Source organism: Nasonia vitripennis, chromosome 2 (assembly GCF_009193385.2).
Source record: "Nasonia vitripennis strain AsymCx chromosome 2, Nvit_psr_1.1, whole genome shotgun sequence".
Classification (NCBI taxonomy): domain Eukaryota; kingdom Metazoa; phylum Arthropoda; class Insecta; order Hymenoptera; family Pteromalidae; genus Nasonia; species Nasonia vitripennis.
In genome coordinates, this window is record NC_045758.1 from 32,865,472 (window position 1) to 32,887,505 (window position 22,034).

The window sequence follows — 22,034 nt, forward strand, 5'->3', positions numbered from 1 at the left end:
AAAGAGGCCTTAGCTCTGTAGTTTTAACGCGAACTGCGCAAGAAATTACTTTTAAAATGTTTCTCTTCATATGTTATTGATTGATTTATTTAAACATTCGTGAGAAAACTATAGATACATTTCCTCTTACAATCTCTAGTAAACCAAGTCATCGCACTCGATTAAAACAAAAATAATTTTTTAACGTACCTAAACCTATGGGAAGAAAATTCAAAATTCGCGCTCTCAGCAACCGGCATATGTCAGAGCCCGCCACAGATGTCAGCAGCGTCCAAGCGGCACATCGCATGCAGCAGCGCACATATCTAGCCCTCTAGTAGACCGGCAGTAGTCTCCCCCTTCCCGGCAATCACGCATCTCCGTCCAACCAACGCAGGCCGGCGGCCGTTACGGCCAGGCCCATAAATCAGCAACAAGGACGCAGATACTCTCTCCTATAGTCTCCTGACTCCCCTCCCCCCTTGCCGCCAGCTATTTTACTTCGCAGAGCCGCGTCCAGAGGTCGGCTCTGTTGAGGCGCACGCACCGCGCACACGTATCGTGGCGACTCGCCGACTCGGTGCCGCGGTGCGTATAGTCAGTTCTCGCACTAGCAGGACGGCGACTAGACGTGGCCGTGGAGCGAACGACGGCGTAGTCTCGCCTGGACGACGGGAGAGCAGAGTCGTCGGCAATCGGCATCCTCTCGTCGCCAACCCCCCGGATGAACTCGCATATTCTGTGAAAAGGAAAGACGCGCGTGTAGTCGGTAGATAATTAGATATATACAGTGCGCGAGCGAGAGAGAAGAGAAGAGCTGCCGCGGCTGCAGTGTACAGTCGTCCAGTAGAGGGCCGGACGCAGTCGAGCGTGTATGTGCTTGTATATATATTCGTATATAGCACAGTGTTGTACAGCACGCAAGGGAGAGAGAGAGAGAGAGATAGAGCAACATGACCGGCTGGCTGGTTCTTTAGTGCGCGCGCGATCACGGCTGAGCCGCGACCAGGTGCTGCTGTTGCTCTGCTCTTCCTCTCGACGACCGGAGAGAGAGGGAAATAGTGTCCCCAACGGCCATCGCCTCTGTGTACTTGATCGCAGGACGAGCGTCGCCGCCGCGGCCGCCGACGCCGCGTCTTCTCGGCGAGCGACAGAGATAGAGAAGGACGCGGAAGTGCATCGGAAGCGCGCGTGTGGTAGTATCACATATACACGTAGTGCGCGACGACGAGTGCGTGCGGATCGTCCAGCACGTACGTAAGTACGCCGAGCCTGTGTCCGTGTGTGCGTACGGCTGCAGAACGAAGAGAGCCAGCGAGCGCGCAAGGGAGGGAGAGAGAATATAGCCAACACATAATGAAAATGGCGGTGTGACTGCGCGCCGAGCGGAGCGACTCTACTACTACACTACTACTGCTGCTAGTAGTCGCCGCTGCCGCTAGCCGCCGCCGTGTCAGCGGACCGACCGAAGCAATAGCTGTCGAGTGTGTTGCGTGAGGATGCGACTTGGTGCGTTGAGCGGAGCAACGGCGCCGGGGACACGTGTGTGGAGTTGCTGCTGCACTGCTGCTATTACTGCTGAGGGGACGACGCGCGAACGAGGCCGCCCTGTCGTGGACCATTGCCAGGTGATTGATCTTGAGAGGATTTCTTTCATTCTTTTTCGCTCTGGGTATTACTGTCTTTTTTTGCAATCCAAGGATTTTTCAGATGAGGTTAGCGGGTTGGAGGGGACCGCTGTATGCCATTGGTTGCACTGGTAGCAGCAACTTGGTTAGGTTTCCATTTTTGTTGTACCTGGGCTTCGAGGGGTTAGTTTTTTGATTTTTGTGAGAAACTTGTTGAATAGTTTGCGCGTTTTTACTTATACAATTGTTGCTTGTATGCTACTGGTAGTGGATGCATTCGATGCTGAGATATGCAGATATGCATTTACGGTTAACTCCAAATTTCAAAATCCGTACTTCAGCTTTTAAGAAAATGTTCATCGATACTGTTAAGTACTGGTGTAGAAGAGCGAATAGTAGCATTGTCTAATATTTATTTTATTTTCTGATTGCAGAAGCTGCGTTGCACGTAGCCAATAACTGGACTGGCATCACAGGCAACTTGTGAAAATATTTTCTACCGCAGTAGCGAGTGATTTTGTATGCTCCATAACCTGTTAGAGACTGTTGATAATCAAAAGGCAACGCAATGCCAGACAGTGCTTTTAGAGAAGAGCAAGTCAACTGGTTGCGCTGAAAGAATCTTGACTTTCGAAGAAGGAGAAATATTAAATTGTGTACTGTGTACATGTGAAAAAACGAAAACCGCCGATTATTCTTCATGCCGATGCCGGCCGAATATCACGAGAATCACGGTAACCACGAGAACGCCAATTACGCTCTCGGGGCCTTTCAAGACGCCAACAACATGACGGCCAACATGTATCGAGTGGGAGGTAAGTCTAGCCAGTATATATTTTCCACTCATGTAAAAGAAATGGCAATTTTGTCAATTACAGAAGAGTATATATCTCTGATACGTGCATCGAAGCTCCGAAAGCATACACACACAAACTCGGTGGTATCTCGCACGAAAATCAAATCGTGAGCCTTGAGTCGTCCTGCAATTGTAACCTTCGCGACAAATCCACACATCCTGCATACGCAAAAAGCGAGCACATCTCCTTCTTTCTCTCTTGCATTAATTACCCATCGACGGGTAAGCAGCTCTCTGTTTTGCAAATAGCATTCGCCATGACCATCCTCATTGCGTTCTCTCTCTCTCTCTCTCTCTCTCTCTCTCTCTCTCTCTCGCCTCCCCCCGTTTCCATTAGCCGGGCGCTTGCGTTCCCTCCTTTTCCTCCTTTTCATCTGTACCTTCTCTCCCCTGGAACTACTCCCCCCGCTCTCTCTTTCTCTCCGCCGCCACCGCCTCCCCTCTTCCCGTTCGAACAAACGAACGGACGACCGTCCGCTGCTGCTGCCGTTCGTACACCTCGCTGCTGCTGCTGCTCTGCTCTGCTCTTGGCTACTTACTCTTCCTCCAGCAGCGGTGTTGCCGCGATATATGTATATGTATAGGAGACGTGCTGATACTGCCGCGTGTGCACACGCTCTATAGTTTTCGCTGCCGAACTCTGACCCCCTCTTCTGCACTGTATTTTTTTTATTTTGAGATGCCGGCTCCGGATGATAAGATACACGAGTCGGTTGGTTTTTCAATGGGTTTGATTTTTACTTACCAGCCAAGCTCGTCGGATGAAAAGATTTGGATTTTTATGTATAGCGCTAGTATTATTGTATTTAGCATTGATTAATGCTCTCGAGAGACAGTTCTGAGAAGCGGCGTTGTTCTGTGTAAAACGCGAAAATTCACGATCGATTATATGTAAATGTACGCTCTAATGGAGTGCAAATTAAGGTTAAAATGGTAACTTATACAGGCAGCGACGTTTAATTCATCTAAAGCCGCTAAATTGCCAATTTGGCGCTGCAAAAAGGATTATTGTTAGAAAGGTGCCGGCGTCTGCGTTATCGGGGGAATAGAAGAAAAATTATGCTAAATCTTTTATATGTAACAGCTGACTTATTATAGAGTTGAGTAATCGATAGTTTAAAAAAACTTCGTCGAACAAACACTAGATCATATAATATGCGGTTAAATCATCTATACAATTTTCGGAGTCAAAATCGCAAGATAAATTCTGTAACGATCAAAATATCCATCTATAGGCGTAAATATAAATTTGGAGTAATTACAGGGTAAACTTTAATTTCATACAATATCGCTAAATTTAATCGTAAGCCACTTGCATTAACAACAAAGTTATTTGTGTAAAACGATCAGGTTCATTATAAATTAATCCCGGCATAAATAATCTGCTTCAACAATACATCGACTGTAACATACACACGCGATATCCTCACCAATTTCTCAAAATCTCCGTCTAATCATCAAAACAAATTCAGCAATGTTTGTTTATCATCGTCGAACCACTTCGAATACCCTCTACCTCCCTCTGCCTGATTCAGCCAACTATGCACACCTCCACATTTTTCCGCATACCATCGTCGGCGTCAGATCTGAAATTTCTAATTGCAACCGCTGCACTATATCCATCGGCGCCAATTTACAGTTAATAACGGTACCTCTACGCACACATATATACACACAAACTCATACATTTGATCGAAATACACAACGCGATCTCGAAGACAGCAGCAGAAGCGTCGTCGTTCTTTTAGAAAATCGAAACCTCCGAAAACCCAAGCTTCTATACCTCCGAAAAGCGAAGCCTCCTCGCCTCTCTAGCCTCTCTCCTTTATCAGCGCAGGCCTCGTCGCCTTCGCGTAGTCCGCTTTCTCTCTCCCTCTCTGTCTCTCTCATTCTCTATCTTTGTCGGTATTTTATTGCTTCGCTTTCCTCCCCCTCGCCTTCCCCCTCTCTCTCCACAGTGCCGCAGCTCCCTTCCGTTTTCCCGAAAGCCGCACCGCCGCTGCTGCTGCTGCTGCACACGAGAGATCCGTTAGAAGCGTTCTGTTGCCTCGTATTTACCACGACGACGCGTTCTCTGTACTCTCGCTGTTTCTGCTGCGCACTAGAGGCGGCCTTTTTTCGAGCGAGAGTGAGATGTACATTATGACGTCGATGCGTTGGCGCATGATTGGAATTTTCGATGTTTTTTCGAGGAAAAGAACGCTGCATTAACTCGATTGCATTAATAATTCAGCAGAGAGCGAACTCGGGCTTATTGGGCTTCATCAGCGAAATGCACGTGGGTTTTTTTTTTCGGGACGATCGCGAGAATCGATTCGGCTTTTTTTTTCTAATCGATGTCTGGTTGAATGAATAAATTCGTGTACAGAGGTTCGACTAATTTCATTAGTATGCACAAGCGATGTTTCGCTCTAAAAATAGCGACGCTCGGAACGACTCGGATGTGTGTATTTTCGTTGACTCTCAACTCTTCAACTAATCATCACTCCAATTAAGAAAAAACTCGGGAAAGACACGTATACACTTTAAATAATTTAGTCGTCTCTCTCTCTCTCTCTCTCTCTCTCTCTCTCTCTCTCTTTCTCGGCGAATCCAGCGCGAAAAATATGACGAAATTATTAACGCACTGCCTATAATAGGAGCGTAATTGGTGTCTAATTTCACGAAAACTGTTTTCGTTATACCTCGCTCGTACACGAGTTTACCGATAAATAATTTCCCAGCAGTAATTAAAGCGATATACACGCGCGCACTCGTCTTGGAAGAATTACAAAAACGAGGAAATCGACGAAGAAAAACAAATTCTCCTCAAAATTATCGTACCTTCTCCACACTCTCACATTCGTGTTTACTTCCACACGTATGCATGGCGTACACACGTCCCAAATAGATTTCCAATCGGTATAACTAGGCCATCTCTCTCCCCCTACACCGTTGCGCACACAACACGGTGTGCGCGCGTGTCTATCCACGCACGCGTTTTAACGAAAACGAGAAAGAAAGGGAAAAAAAGAGCGGCAACAAGAACGTCGGTGGCATGTGTGCGATATGCACCTGCAGGTATCAACAGGGCTATCGCTTTTTAGCCGAGCCACCCTCCGGATTTTTTTCCCCCGCGACACGCACGCGTGTAACGCAATTTTGGCTTTTCCCCCGACCTCCCCCGCTGCAGCAGCAGCAACGCGACAACGTGTTACGCGCGTATAAGCGGCCGAACGAAATTGGCTCTGCTGCAGAGAGAGAGAGAGAGAGAGAGAGAGAGAGAGAGAGAGAGAGAGAGAGAGAGACTCTATTTTTCCGATGGGGATGCTCGCTGCGGCGCTGTTATGCGTAGGGAAAGCCGAGGGAGTTTGGGACATATAATACGCTCATTTGCGGGGTGAATTTTTTTGGCGTCGGTTATACGAAAAATTGATTTCGCGCTCTTGATTTATCGAGCGATAACGACGACGAGGCGATGATCGACGACGTTCTCTTCAGATACGCAAATTTTCACTCGACGCATCTCCAACGGATACTGTAAGCATGGCCACGCTCGGTCGAAGCTCGGAGACATGCGCTATTCGAAATTCCCGAAAATTCTATGACGCGTCGGCGTCTCTACACCGAGAGAGACGCTGCTTTTGGGATGATTACAGACGAAAGTCTCTCCCCCTCCTCCGCCGACGCGTCTCTTCCCCACCCATTTTGGAGACTCCATCTGCCGGTAGCCTCTCTCTCTCTCTCTCTCTCTCTCTCTCTCTCTCTCTCTCTCTCTCTCTCTCTCTCTCACTCACTCTCCTCGCCACCCTTCGAGCATTTGCGGACCCGTTTACTCTCTCCCTCCCCCTCGCTCTCGATTTCTGTCGCGCGGCGTCCTTCGGGAGCTTTGCACGCGCTCTTTTTGCCGCCGCTATGCTTATGCATCTCGTCGAGATGAGGATGATGATGACGATTCTTCCGTCCGGATGGTCTAACCTTCCTGCTTTCCCTTTCGATCGAGATTTTGCACTATAGACGCTGTTATGAGCCAGTGAGAAGAGCTCATGCGTGACTGTAATACTGCGGAGGAGGAGGAGGAAGAGGTCGAGTGTACTTACACGTTAAAGTGGATAATTCGACGCGGACTTGGGCTTCTTGATCTTTCGAGCGAAGCATTGTTTTATAACACTCATGCTTCTGTTTTGATTTCTTCGGCAGCGTGTTGTGTTTTTAACGCTGATATCGATTGGAAATTCTAATGCACGCGCGGCGACACCGTCGTTTCCCGAACCGCTGCAGAATGCGCGAAAACTAAAAAGAGCAAAGTATACACGTCCAGATAGAAATTGTAGCTTCGAGCAAACTACGCGTCAAACATCTGTCGAGCGTATGTGTGACGCGAACTTTCATACCTAGTCTTTTTTTTTTGGAAAATAATAATACACGTGCGGCGTTTTTTTTTCGCAACTTCTGCACGCGAGAACTTTTTTCCTGCGTGCTCTACTATATTCGCGCGGCTGGAAACATTGTCGGATACTAATGTATTATGCAGAAGCGATTTTAGGTATATATTCTTTTATTTTGATAGTGTATAGCGCAGGAGAACGTTCCAGAAATTCACTCGAGTCGAGTCACTCTCGGATTTACGGTATATCTTACATTGTTGATATCATTTCGCAGATTGTAGTACTTTCTCTCTTGATTCGATGATTCACACGTGATTTATCGTTGCGCTGATCTTTCTGACCTCTCTCGCTTATAATTTCTCCTTTATTTACTCAGCGGTTGAAAAATTCTAAATGTACGGCAGCTACATTCGTCCGCTTTCTCTAATCTATTTATTTAGACACTCGATGAAGTAGAAAGTTTATAATTATTCGCTCGAACGAGTGTGTACAATGTTGTATAATGCAGCGGTCGCTATTAATAGCATCGATACGATTCCAAAGAAATGTCTATAAATAAAAAAGCGTACGATTTTAGATTCAGGAACTGTTCGGACGTCTGTATTATGTAATTGAACCGGATGCGCGGCCGAGAATCGCTTTCTGGAGGGAAAAATTGTATCAAAAAATGTATAGCGTGACATATTGCCATTTCTTTTACGTATATGAAATACTTTTGCATGAAATTCGACACACGACAATAATTATATTTGATACGATGTTTTATTTTTTCTTTCAGACTATGTCTATTTTGAGACATCATCGACGTCCCCGTACCAGATACGAAGGATAGAGGAGCTGAACAAGGTATGCAAATTATCGCCATCGTCATGGATCAATTTTTCGGATATATAGTTCATTGATTAAAGACAAATCCGCTGCTTCTGGAAAATCTTGACCGGAGTATATAGATATGCGAAATAAAGCTTTTATAAATAACGTTCAAACATTCGCGCGCGCGCGCGCGCGCGAGTCATCCCAGCTACTCCTAATTTATCTCGTACGCGTCTGCGGAACTTCACGCGCGAAGACGACTACTCGGAGCTAGTTAGAAAAGTTGTTTTCCCGCAAAAAAACTTCTCCGACGTCTCATTTTCTTTCATTATTATTCGCTGTACTTGATTTACCCGCGCGCGCGTTATTCAACTCCGAGATTTCGTTTCCTCTCTCGACATTATATTTTTTCAGTGTTTATACATTCACCGAACCCACGGCTCTTTTTTTATATTTGCTTCTCATTTTTGCGCTATACAGAACCGCTGGCGTTGCAGCAGCAGCTAGCAACAATTCTTCCTGCCGCCAGTGTGCGGTATTGATTTTCCAAGGCAGCGACGCTGCAAAAGATATATACACAGAGAGAGAGAGAGAGAGAGAGAGAGAGAGAGAGAGAGAGAGAGAGAGAGCGGATAATTTCTCAAAGGGACTAATTTAAAAATAAATTCGGTTTCGTTGAATTTCACACTGAACGAGAGAGTCGCTTTCTGCTCCGGCGCAAGGATAATCAAAAGCACAATCGACGCTCTACAGCTCTTCGAATAGCCTATATCCGCGATCGAATGTAAAAGTATATGTGTATCTAGATAGTCTATACGTATTGCTCATTTCTAGTCGCGGGATTTTAATGAGCAAGAGGGAAATGCCCGCGCGCGCGCAAAGAGTTAATTACGGCGAAAAGATCAAAGCTCTCTTTCGCGGCTCTCTCGAGATCTTTGCTCTCTTTTGTTTGTCCGTCTCTGCAGCAGCGCCGCTGCACAGAGAAATTCGCGTATATTTACACGAGTCGCGTAATGAGCGCTGCCGCCGCGATGCTGCTACTGTCGCTCTGTGTGTGTATGTGTGTATATATATATATATATATATAAATGCATGTGTAGGTATAGGTGTATAGCGTTGCTCGCGTGGAAAACTAATCGATATTCCGACTACTCTCTGCTTTCAGACGGCCAGCGGAAATGTGGAAGCCAAGGTGATGTGCTTCTTCAGGCGGAGGGACTTACCTTCGACCCTGATTATGCTCGCCGACAAGCACCAATGTAAGTTGATTCCTCTTCTCCTTCTTCGTCATATGTCGTATGCTGCTTATCCGTATCTTATATATAGCATCCAATCATCCCTATATAGGCTGTGAGCAACAAGCGCTGTCCTTTTTTCTGCGCTAATCAGTCGATGCGGTTTAATCTTTTCTTATCCCTGTAATTTGCAAATAGAAAAAACCTGATAAGATTAAAACGATTCGACCCACAGCTGTACACGATCGATGGATCGATATAGTTCTGAGAGAGTATGAGAGAACGATCCAGTGCACTTCTTACATATATCACGTAGCATCAGAAAAAATTCGTTCCCACCCGCCCACATATACGCACCGCGATCATCCCGCACACCGCTGTACTATTGACAAAAATGCACATAGACCAAAGTCAATTACTCGCAGCGGCGACGATTTTACACGCGTCGCCCGGCGAAAACATACAAGCGCAATCAAAGCGCCATTTGCAAACAAGGGCCCGTTGTAATTTCGCAAAAACCTTGCAGCAGCAGCGGCAGCGGCAGCGCACCGGTACAGAGAGACAGAGGGGTCGGTATGGTATATAGAGGCGGACATCGATTTTCCCGCACACTCTCTCTCTCTCTCTCTCTCTCTCTCTCTCTCTCTCGCTAGCTCGTCGCGCGCGCCGTGTGTAGTGTGTTCGACGCGCGCGGACGCCGCGCGATTTTACGCCCGAGCTTTTCTTTCTTTTTTCTCCGCGTGCATAGGACGCGCGGCTATATAGTTTGCAAATAACGCGCCATCACAGAGCTTGCAGCAAGAGCGCGGGGGCTGAGGTCAGGCGTTATCGCCGCGAGCCGCAATTGAAAAATGAACGATGTTGGCTTTTTTTTTCTCTCTCTCCTCTCTCTCTCTCTATAGCATCGATCGCCATACACGCATACTCGCGGATGCAATACTGCGGGTGTCGAACGGATCCAGCGCAGCTTCAGGTCGATATGGTCTATTGTTGCGCGCGGATATGAGCGAATCGTAGCGTACGAAAGTGCGGATGTAACGCGGGTAATGCGCGTTTTGATTTGAATAACAAATTAAACGGTTTTAGTTTACATATGCATTGCTAATACGTCGTTAATGATAGCGGCAGCTTCGCTTCCGTGGATATGCCGTGCGTGGGTGTGTAATGTCTGTGTGTACACGTATACGTACCGGCGGCGCTTCGACAATGTCAAGTACTCGCGTGCGGTTAGATACTCGCGGTCGTGTAACTAGTGCACTGCGCGTCTATTATAAGTAACATTCGCTCTGAAATTTCTGTATCAGTACGTGTGCAGCAGCCGCGCCATCGATATGTGCTAAAAACGTGCGACTCTCGCGGGGCTTCGGACTCATTATAGATCCGCGCGGGCATTATTTAGCCGCCGGTTAATTCCGGATACGGCGATACGCGAAAATAGAGCTGAATTAAATTCCGTCGGTTATATTTATATGCACAAAGCATCAGCGCGACGAGAATAAGCGTCGAGCGCATCGGGGGAGTCAAAAGCTTCCCCCAAAATGGACGCGGCATTCCACTTCGATTCCGACTCTCGCGAGCGTCGTCTCGTTTTAACCCTTTTGACCGACGAAAAAAAAAGTAAACAGACCCGAAGAAGCATCTTCTTTTCGGCTGCATCGCGCGAATTTCGTCAACACACGGACATTGGGTGAAATACGAAAGTGAGAGAGAGAGAGAGAGAGAGTGAGAGAGAGATACACACACAGAGAGATGAGAGGGAAAGAGCAGGGGGAGGACGCTCGCGACTCGGGAAATGCGGGATCTTATCGATTTCCCGAGTCGCGCGCGTGGCTAGCCGCGGCTCGAGAGAGCGAGACAGACTTTGGACGAGTAGCGTCGCGTTCTGACTATATATGTATACACACACTCACACAAGTACGCGTGCGTTTGTGTACAGGCGTGTAAGTGTGAGTGGCTGGGAAATGAGAGTCGACGTGCTGTCTCACTCTCTGATGGTGAGGAGCCCCCGAAACAGAGCTTTTTCTCATCCGCGGTATAGAAATACACGTAGATCGTGGGTTTATTAGCGGTGTACGCTCCTATATATAGTTGATAATGCACTGCGTACAGCGCGTGACAATGACGTACGATTCGCCGCCGCCGCCGCCGCCGCTGCGATTTCACGCCTGTCCGTTTTGTTGCGCTATGAGGGATGCGTTGTTGTTCTTCTTTTTTCACTCCGAGCCGTTGTATATGCATACTTTCAATTAGGTAATTGAAGAGCGCGGAGATTATTTTTTTCTCTTGCACACGTGCCCATATATGCGTCGCGACGCGAAATCGACAAGGTCACCGAGCCGCTGATAAGCGAGAATTAATTTAACGGTGGATGACCGCTTCTGACCTCTCTCTCTCTCTCTCTCTCTCTCTCTCTCACTCGATAATTGCAGCGCGATGTATGATATACTTAAATTGTACGTATGTTTTGTGCGTGCACTTTATTATGAATGCGCGCGCGAGTGCTTTAATTATTTTCCGGCTGAATTATGTGTTCGATCGCGAAAATTCGATGCTCGATCGTGTATCGGAAATTCTGCAGTAGGCTGAGTCATCGAGATGAGCCAAAACGAAAAAAATCTCTACCTCCGGGAAAGATAATGAGACGTGGCGTGTACAGGGCCAGGCAAAGGGACAGCAGAGCAGCAGCAGCAGCAGCCGAGCACATAGACAGAGAGCGAGAGAGAGAGAGAGAGGCCACCCACACACTCGAGTGAGAGAGAGAGATAGTCGGCGGCCCGGGCGCCGAGGGGTGGCAAAGGGAGTAGGAGAGAGTGAGTGCGCTAGGGGGAGGCAAGTGGGAATGTATAATAAGTAAAGTTGGGGGTGAGTGAGAGAGCGAGAGAGAGAGTTTGGGTGGGTGGCTGGAGCAGAGAAGCTGAGTGAGGAGGAGGAGAAGGAGGAGGAGGAGGGCTCAGGGGGGGGTTGTATCGATCTGCAGCCGAGGGGAGGCTGGCCAGGCTGGAAGACAGAGAGCGAGAGAGAGCTTGCAGTGGGTGGATCTCTCTCTCTCTCTCTCTCTCTGCCTCTGCCCGTAACCACCACCCCCAACTAAATGAATGACTGACGCGAGGGGCTTTTCTCTCTGCGTATGTACATGAGCGATGCCGCATTTTTTACTTTCCAACTGGTCATCGCGTACGATCGATTCATTTTTCAAAAATCGCCCGCGTGTAAGCTCGATATAAACCATACACGCGGGAAAAAGACAATATTTACAAAGTCCATTCTCGCGGTTCGCAAACACTGTCGCTTTTTTCCTTCTAAATATCCTATACCCCACGCTCTCAATATTCGCGCGCCGGGCAAACCGGCGGAATAATGTTTTTTTCCCGCCGCGAACACGAGCTATACAATCCCGCGCAACGTATCGCTTCGCGGCAATCTAATCTAGCCTCTCTCTCCAAAAATACCTTATCGACCTTCTCTCGCGCGTACAAGTCGCTTTCCCCGAAAAGAGAGAAAACTCGGCGTCGGAAGTCACCGATAGCGTCTTTCTCTCTCTCTCTCTCTCTCTCTCTCTCTCTCTCTCTCTCTCTCTCTCTCTCTCTGCTGTAAAAACCGCTTCTGTATTGACCACACAGGTGTAAACGCCTGTGGTGGTTGGTCAGGTGCAGCCTCGCGCGCGCATACAGTCGCGTTTTTCCGATCTCACGGACACGCCAAAGCATATTGCACGCGTTCGTCCTTCTCTCTCTCTTTCCCCGTATATACTGTATGTATGAATGTATGAGCGGACACTCACACAGGGATAGATCTGGCGCGCGCACACAGTCGGTCGTTTTTGTCGTTGGCGTTTCGCCGTGTAGTTTCGCTCTCTCCCTTTATCTTCCATCTCTCTCGCTCTCCCTTCATTACCTGTCTCTATCCGTCCGTACCATCTATACAGCTATACGCGCATACGCGCGCTCACTCACTCACACACACGCCGTAGGGCTCGACGCTCTCTCTCTCTCGCTCTTTCCCATTTTCTGCTGCTCCGGCCCTTTCTCTCTCGCTTTCTCTCTTGATTTTCTCTCTTTCCGGGGGTGGCCGCTGCTGCTGCTACGAGCTCTAGCCATCTTCATTTTAAGCATCCTCCGTCCTCGTCTAGTTACTCTCTCGCTCCGTCCTTCTCGACTGCAACTATCTATACGTACACGTAGAAGCTTCTCTCTCTCTCTCTCTCTCTCTCTCTCTCGCTTGCGCCCATTGTTGATCTTTTTGCGTATCGGGTCGCTCTTTCTCACTCGATTTTGCGCTTCCCTTGCTGCCCGAGGATCCCGATCCTCTTTCCAGCTGTTGCAGCCTTTTTTACCTCTCCATTCTATTTTTCTTTCTAATTTTCGGGCGCGGTTCTCCCTCCGTCTCTCTTCTAATTATACGCGAAAAACTTACGGCGAGGCTTCTTTCCCGGAAAATTTCGAGAGAGTGGAAGCATCGGCGGTAAAAAAAAAGTGTTATGCGCCTTTCCCCAGCGGGCTTCCGGTTTTATTCAGCGCCCCGGGGCTTTTCATATTTCAGGGGCTGCTCCCGATGCGCTCTCGCGACTCCTATGCATAGATATATCACACTAGCTCTCTCTCTCTCTCTCTCTCTCTCTCTCTCTCTCTCTCTCGCTCGCTCTCTTGGAATATATTCGCGCAATTTTCTCCTCGTTCGTTTCGTGTATCTAATTCCAGCTCGACTAATCATCCTTTTTTTTTATCTCAATTTCATTCTGTCTCGTCGTCGGGGGCGACGTAATCGGACTCTCTTTTCACGGCGCGCTAGTCTGCGTGTCTGCCGCGCGTGTACGTGTAGCTATATCTACACAGAAATAGAGAGAGAGAGAGATAGAGAGAGGGGGGGGGGAGGGAGAGAGAGAGAGAGAGAGAGACAAGGATGTCGGCAGCGAGAGAGAACCCAGTGGAATTCCTTTCGCGAAATGAGAAAAAGTCGCTTTATGCTGTTGCCATGCATGACGATTCCCCGATTGCCGCTTTTAATGACGCCGCGGCTTTTCTTCGACCCGCTCTCGCGTATACACCTATAGTCCTGCTTTGTTTCTTTTCTTCTTTGAGCTGCGCGATGCGATGGGCGAAAAAAAGTGCAGCGAGTCAAAGGAAGTTTTTCCGAAATGAGAAATTCCGCGAGTAGAGGACTTTGAAGTGCACTTCTCGAGAAGCAACTCTCTGATAAGTGCGAAGTTTTTTCCTACTCCCAAAGCGCCGCGCGCTGTATATAATCCTAATACTTCGGCAAACAGACGTCGCAATTTTTCAATCGTCCCCGGTGAAAGCAGCGGCAGCCGCAGCGAAACGAATGCTCATTCGAAATTGCTCTCGTGATTTCGAACAATTACTATAAATTAACCTTTTAACGCATTGCGCGAGCGCGAACCGGTTTTTCGGTGAAAAATACACCGAGCGAAAAAAAAATTCGAGAAAGATGTTTTTTTTTGCACTGCCGCTACGCGCTGCAGCGTCGGGGAGTGCCCTCAGCTATATACATATGTATAATGTGTATAACTGAGCTACATCTTCGACGACGACGTCGACGGCGTGGAATGAGGAATCCAGTTGATTTTAATACTTCTTCGCGGGTTGATGCTCGTCTGCTTTTGTTTGCTTCTGCGATTCTGGTTCTGTAACGAGTTGTCGTAGTTTTTTGCGCTTTGTTTTGGTTCTTTCGTTCTTATTAAACAGCTTGACTTTTATTTCTGGGATGGATTATATATACATCATGCCGTATATGTATGTATGTGCAAGAAGTAGCGATCGTTAAAGATTATAATTTTATTTTGGCTGGAATTCTCATTACACCACCGTAGCACCGCTTTTTATTTAATTTTTCGAAAATCATTTTTTTTTCCACCTCTCGCAAACGAAAAATATCGAATCCCTCGTGCAACAAGCCCCCACCTTCTCTCTCTCTCTCTCTCTCTCTCTCTCTCTCTCTCTCTCTCTCTCTCTCTCTCTACAACAATGACAAACGCGAACAAAAAAAAAGCTCGAATGATTTTTCGGCTGGTTGTCTCTCTGCTAGCGCACACACATAGCCCGTGCAATTCGCGGCCGCGAATCGATCGAGCCGAAATTCAATTGCCAGCCGCGACGGTGTATGTATTATATACGCTTCATCCGATTGAATTCCCACTACATACACCGTACCTCTTTTTTTTTCAACTATTATCTCCCGAAAATGATTTCGTTCGGAGAGTTTTCCCATGCGAAGCATATCTCCCCCTTTAATGCGTAGGGTATATATGTGTAAGTTGTAAAAAAAAATTGAAAAAAATATCGAGAGAGAAAGAAATGCAAGGGAAACTTTGCAGTGGCGAGCGCGGCCGAGCAGCAGCGTTCGGACTCGCCGGGTCAGAAGCTACTGGAGAATCCCGAGAGCTGTGGTGGTGGTGCTAAGGATATGAGCTCCGCAGCCAAAGTGCCGATGAGCAAAGGCGGAAAAGGCGGATGGCTCAAGGCACCTCTTTCCGAGGCCCACGAGCCCCACGGTGAGTCTCTCCGTCTCTCGCCGATGACGATCATGTTGACGATGATGATTATTTATTATTGCTATTATTATTATTATTATTATTATTATTATTATTATTATTATTATTATTATTATTATTATGAGCCACAATTTTAGGTTTATATACATGTGTATGGCTGTACTAGCATTTTTATTATTATTTTTAGTGTATTAATTGTTGTTGCCGATGTTATTATTCTTTCTGGGAATGTCGAGCACGTATGAGGGGGAACGGAGGGAGACGGCAGAGGTATTGATTAGGGCTGCTTTTGACGAGTTCACGCGTTCGCTGTATAACAAAGCGCATAGTTTTTGATTGAAATTTCGAAGCTCTGATTAATCAAAGGGACTTTATACTGCCTCTGCTGTTCTCTCTCCATAAATGTTACACATTATATATTTCTTTAATCATTCAAACTGTATACGCAATCGCAATTACGTCAATTATCAACAGCGAGTGCTTCTCTTGCGGAAAATCTCCCCGAGTCCCCGATCAATTTGCAATTTTACTGCGCATCGCCGCCGAAAAAAGATCCTTATGCATTCCCGCGCACACTCTAACCTCGGCGGCGAGGCATCTCTCTGCGCGCTGCACACGCCCATTCGAAAAAAGGGCAGCCTCGGCAATTATTTCGGTCTCGCGCTATCTACATAAATTTTCTCTCTCGCGCGCGCGCGGAACAAAAAAGAAATGCTACATCGCGCGCACGCGCAGATGCAAACGACGACGAAGGAGTATATATATATAGAAGCCAGTGATGATAGAAGGCTACCGATGTAACCAGGCGACTCGGCTCCCCCACACTCTCGTTTCTTTCTCTTAAAACTCTTTGTAATCTTGGTGGATGCCGCGAGTCCAAGGCAGCCCGCTGTAAGGCCAAAGAGACAAGAAATCGCGCGAGCGCTCCTCGAACGGGGGGGACGACACGTACACGCAGCGGCGCTCGCGAGAGGGTCGGTGTGTGTGCGAGAGCGAAAAAGGGGGCACCTTCCAAGGAAGTTTTATGGTCGGGGCCCCCCCTACTCGCTGTATACCTCCCGGCTGTAGGAGCCCGCGTACATGCACTTCTCTCTCTCTCTCTCTCTTTCACTGTACCCCTCTCTGTTCTTCGCTTCTCTCGACTCGCTCCGAGGATTGCACTCTCTCTCGGAAGGAAGCGCCGAATTATACCAGACGCTGCTGATGCACGCGAGTGACGCCGTCACCCCCCTTCTTTTTTACTCTCTTGCTCGGTAGAAAAGAAAGGGTACGTTGACGTCGATCGCGCGAGGATGCGCTGCGCGTTCGTCCCTCGGCGGAAGATCGTTTTCGAGCGCTCTTGGGCCGAGGGATGTGGTTCGGTGGAAAAATTTTTAGGGAGGTGCCCGATGAGCCCTATACGCGGTCTATACTACTTCTTGTCCCGCTGGTCTCTATCCTGGGAGCTCGAGCCGCTCTGTGATGACACTTTAGTAATCTGAGGCTTTCGCGATACTATATGATGGTTATTTTTACTTTTGGTTTATATACATCGTAGAATTTGTTAGTGTATAGAGTGCAATTCATCATCCGCCGCTGATGTGTATTTCTTATTAATGCCGAACAGCGTATTGATTTCGCAGTAGTCGATGCATTACTTCATGTGGCTGCTGTAATATACAATCCTATGCGCGACGTCGAGTTTAATTAGGATAGACGTACTTGAAACTTGCGCTGCTGAAAATGATCCATGTTAAAATTTTCGAGAAATATATGCTAATAATAGTTCGCGTGTGTCACGTTACGATTACCGAATGTTCCATTCTATATTATTATTGTCATGTTGATTATTTACACAACAGCGAAAAGCGCAGCAGACCCAATTTCCGCGCACGATTGCAGCAGATCCGCATACGCGTCGACGACGCATTATTCTGTCTCTCTCTCACTCTGTCGCATGCGTGTGCGGTCGTCGACTCCTCTGTCTCTCTTTCTCTCGCTCTCGCAAATCCCAGCGGAATTTTCTAGATGAAACTCCCTCGATTCGGGCGTCCGCCAGTGAGAGAGAAAGAGAGAGAATTTCCCCCGACTACTGCGCGGGCCCGGCGCATATTGATTGCGATTTTTTGCCTTTCCGTTTCTTTTACTTTTCGAGTTTTTATAAATGCCAGTTTTTTCATATTCTCTGAGTGTTCGACTTGTTTACTTATATTATGATTATTATTATCATTATTATTATTATCATCATCATTATGTGATTTGGCATGACGCACGTGTCATCCGATGTCTCGAGTAAAAGGATCGTCTCGAATGTAAACTAAACGCGCGTATTTTCTGTTTGTAAACAGGGATGGAGGAAGGCACGGGCACAGGGACAGGCGGCGGCGGGGGCAACACAGGCAGTGGCGGCGGTGGCGTCGACAGACCTAACGCGAACCTCGGCCCGGGCATCGGCGGCCTCAGCGAATTAACGCCGAAGCAACGCCATCAGATGAAACACCGCGAGCTCTTCCTGTCGCGGCAAGTCGAGACGATGCCAGCCACCCACATACGCGGCAAGTGCTGCGTCACTCTGCTCAACGAGACCGAGTCCCTGCTCAGCTATCTCAACAAGGAGGACTCCTTCTTCTACTGCCTCGTCTTCGATCCGGCGCAGCGCACTCTTCTCGCCGACAAAGGTATAAGCTATACTTTATTTTTCGTTGTTATTATAGAGCTTCGCGAGCACGTGCCCTCGCACTTAGACCCCTTATCGCGAGCTATTAAAAATCATTAGAGCGCTCGTTTAATAAAAGTAAAAGAAAAATATGCCATGCCACTGTTCAACGAGTAGTTGACGCGGACGGACGCTTCGAGCGAAAACTATGTAACCATGATTTTTCTTCGCGACCTCGCAGGTGAGATCAGAGTGGGCAGCAGATACCAAGCGGACAACATAGCGCCGGCGCCGCTGACGCCGGCGGAACGCGAGGCGGACCCCCGTCGGCTGCAAGACCTGGAGACGCTCGTCTGGACGCCGCGACACTCGATCACCGACAGGGAGATCGACCAGTTTCTCGTGATATGCCGCTCGGTCGGCACCTTCGCCCGAGCCCTCGACTGTTCCTCCTCTGTCAAGCAGCCCTCGCTCCACATGTCCGCCGCTGCCGCCTCCAGAGACATCACCCTCTTCCACGCCATGGACAACCTGCACCGATACAACTACGACATGTCGAAAGCCATGTCCTGCCTCGTGCCCAACTCCGGACCCATGCTCTGCAGAGACGAGATGGAGGAGTGGAGCGCCTCCGAGGCGAACCTCTTCGAGGAGGCTCTTGAAAAGTACGGAAAGGACTTCTCCGACATCCGCGCGGATTTCGTAAGTGTACACTTTTTTTCTGTGAATGTCCATTCGCTCGAGGTGAGAAGGTCGTGCTGATTGCGTTCGCTATTTTGCAGCTCCCGTGGAAGACCCTGAAGAACGTGATCGAGTACTACTACATGTGGAAGACGACGGACCGCTACGTGCAGCAGAAGCGCGTCAAAGCCGTGGAGGCCGAGAACAAGCTCAAGCAGGTTTACATACCCAACTACAAGAACCAGAGCGGCCCCGGCACCGGTGGCGCGTCTATTATGGCCGGCGGGGCGAGCATCATCCCCATCGGCAACGCCAACAGCAATGTGAGCAGCAACGGCAAGGCCGCGGTCAGCATACTCAACGGAAGCAGCAACGGAAATATCGCCGATGCGGCGATGCTCATGGTCGCAGGGAACGGCAAGCCCTGCGAGAGCTGCCAATCGAGCCAGAGCCCGCAGTGGTACGCGTGGGGATCGACCCACTTGCAGTGCCGACTTTGCCAGGCCTGCTGGTCATACTGGAAGAAGTACGGAGGACTCAAGATCCCAACTCGAATGGACGACGTCGACGCTGATCGCAAGCGCAGCGGAACTGGTTCCGACGAGGAGGGCAAGGGCATCGGCGGCACTCACAGACCACATCGCTGCAGCATCCCCTCGTGCGGCAAGGAGTTCAAACTCAAGGCTCATTTGAGTCGCCACTATGCCAGCGCCCACGGAGTTGATCTTCGTGGTAATCCCGGACCAGGCGGTGTAGCCGCTGGCATCGGAGTCGGCGTTGGCCTTGCAGCTGGCGGCGGAGGATCGCCGCGACCCGTGATGAAGACGCGCTCGGCGTTTTACCTACGCACTTCGGCGCTAGCTCGCGCTGCCCGCCGACTCTGCGCCGCTCAGCTGCGTACCCGACACGCAGCTCGAGCACCCCACCAACCCGTAAACGCGGCACCACTCCGCCACCTCTGCGCCTCGCCGCAGCTAGCAAGTAAAACTCCCGCGGAGCTGCGCGTCCTGGCGCGCGCCCTCAGACCCCGTGCTCGACCTCGTGTCACCGACATCGCTACACGTCTCGGTGACCATCCTCAGCCTAAGACACCCGGCGACTGGGACTGGCTCCAGCTCACCGCGCCTGGACAGCGCAAACAGCCGGATCGCGTGTCGTTCCCTCGCCCACCCAAGGCACCTGGTAAGTTGTTCGTTGCTCTTGCTCTCTATCAAGTCGTGCAATCTTCGAATGTTTTACTTTTCTGATCTTGCACCTTTGCTTTGCAGATGGTAGCCTCCTCTATGAGAGAATCCCCAACAAGCCTGAAGTTGATCGGCTTCCCGTCACACCTCCAGTTCAACCCGCATTACAGACGCAACAAAATCTGTTGAAACGCCCAAGGCCTGCTTTCGATGAAATTAACGGCGCAGACTGTAACTGTTACTAATTTAATTATTCAACAAGCAATGTTTTCGATATTTTATTCGTCTGAAACTTACGTTGCTTCTTATCATAGGTATACCACTGAATTCGCTGTCGAGTGGCCAACCGCTGCCGAAGAGGGCCAATCATGGTCAACCAATGCACCTGAACGCTCGCACCCCGATGGATCACGCTTCTGGTGCCGTAGTTGCGGGCGCGAGCCCTGCGACGGCAGCGGGTGTGCTACCGCCTTTGGTCACGCCACTCAACGGACGTGCAGCTCATCCACATGGGCTACCGCCTCAGGCCCAGATGTCGCGCAGCAACGCGCGAAAGCAAGTCATGTCCTGGATGGACGCACCGGATGACGTCTACTTCCGCCCCACAGAGCAGATTAAGTAAGTAACATTCGATCTTGTAATTTTGTATTTTCACCTCACTTGGACATTAGCTAAATAACATATTTATTTGTTACAGGAGACTTAGAAGAAGCTTAACCTCGGTAGAGGTGCGACGAGCGGCTCGCAAACCTTGGCGCCTGCTGAGTGTGCCCCAACGAGTAGCGCGACCTGACGACATGGTAGTCATCCTCGACTGAACGCGGCGCGATCCCCCTTGTCCGGAGATCCTCGCTGTACAATAGCATCAAGCTAAGTAATGAAGCAGGACTAGCCAGTATATGAGCGTTGAAAGCATAAAAGACATCAACAATTAATGAAGATCCGTCAATCTATTCGAGAGCCAAGCTTTTTGCGCAAGCTTTTACGGCAACACGGAAGATGGGTATCGGACATGAACAAATGAAGATGCGAGCAATAGTGCAGCATTATGTGAAGACACAAGGAGAATAAGAAGATGATGATGAAGATGGAAATTAAACAAAATAAAAATGATGAATAATGACGATTAACTCTGGAGAAATAAGTGTCGATTCCTCAATTTTAAAACGAAACCGAGTCATTCGCCGTGCATCATGATTTTCTATTCGTATCAATTATATATTATTGTTATTAATAATAATAATTATTATTAATTAAATGTACATATGCATACGAGCGCCACACACAAGCATACACACAGCCGCGGGCACACGTACATACAGAAAAAGAATGAAAATGAAAAAAATAACAACGGGGCTGGGTATTCTACTTGAAGTGGTTCACACAGGAGTTTGATATGTTTTCTTTATCCTCGTCTCTACTTTCTCTTCAATCATTATTGTATATTACGAAATAATACTTAAGCGTCATTCAATTTTGTTAAAAAAAATCAACTGAGTATGTTTATTTACTTTATGTATGTTTAGAAGGTTGGTTCATTGACAGATGAACAAATCGAGTTAGTGTAGTATTTTGTTTAAGTATTTATGAACGTGTAAGCGTATACCTCTTACTTTATACAAAAAAAAGATTTTAAAAAAATTGAAAAAAAAATTTATATTCTTTAAAAATCTCGACAATATGTAGTTCTCCTGTAACTGTTTTGAGTAAGTGCCTGGTTCTGTACATAATGATATACATACATGCATACATAGTGAAAGAAAGATATGAGAAACATTGACAAGGAAAAACGTTAGTGTTGTAAGAGCGTACGCAAGGATGATTCGCAATGATGTGTCCGAGCTGCGATGAGGTGCGACGTTCAAAAAAAAGAAACTCAAAGAAATTGTCGAATGAATTGTATTAATGCCAAGCTCGCCGATCCGTGTTTACACTAGACGAATGCGCGCGACTACGGTAAAGCGAAGATTGTGCGAAAGAGCGCGAGAGAGCAAATGAGTGAAAGAATGCTCACTGTGAATATTTTTATTAAATTTTCAAGTTTGATGACTTCCGTCGCAACAATTAATAAATAAACTAAGTATAAATGGGAATGTATATAGTAATTTTCCTTTCTCGATCCTTCCCTTTGGCCTCTCATTATGAATA

At 48.1% G+C, this 22,034-nt stretch overlaps 1 protein-coding gene across 2 annotated transcripts; it reads left to right on the forward strand.

Moving 5' to 3' along the window:
• The first annotated feature begins 64 nt into the window (after positions 1-64).
• Positions 65-21,979, forward strand: LOC100118731 (metastasis-associated protein MTA1). 2 transcript variants are annotated; one of them, XM_008206634.4, is made up of 11 exons: positions 65-1,607; positions 2,042-2,422; positions 7,609-7,676; positions 8,809-8,902; positions 15,210-15,386; positions 17,714-18,043; positions 18,263-18,723; positions 18,804-19,884; positions 19,971-20,117; positions 20,201-20,504; positions 20,584-21,979. In XM_008206634.4, the coding sequence occupies exons 2-11, from the start codon at positions 2,308-2,310 to the stop codon at positions 20,702-20,704; spliced, it is 2,898 nt and encodes a 965-aa protein (XP_008204856.1). In that variant the 5' UTR covers positions 65-1,607; positions 2,042-2,307; the 3' UTR covers positions 20,705-21,979. The 2 variants fall into 2 exon arrangements, with proteins under 2 accessions (XP_008204856.1, XP_001602629.2); XM_001602579.6 differs by lacking the exon at positions 15,210-15,386 and having other exon boundaries at positions 20,584-21,973.
• The last annotated feature ends 55 nt before the right edge of the window (positions 21,980-22,034 follow it).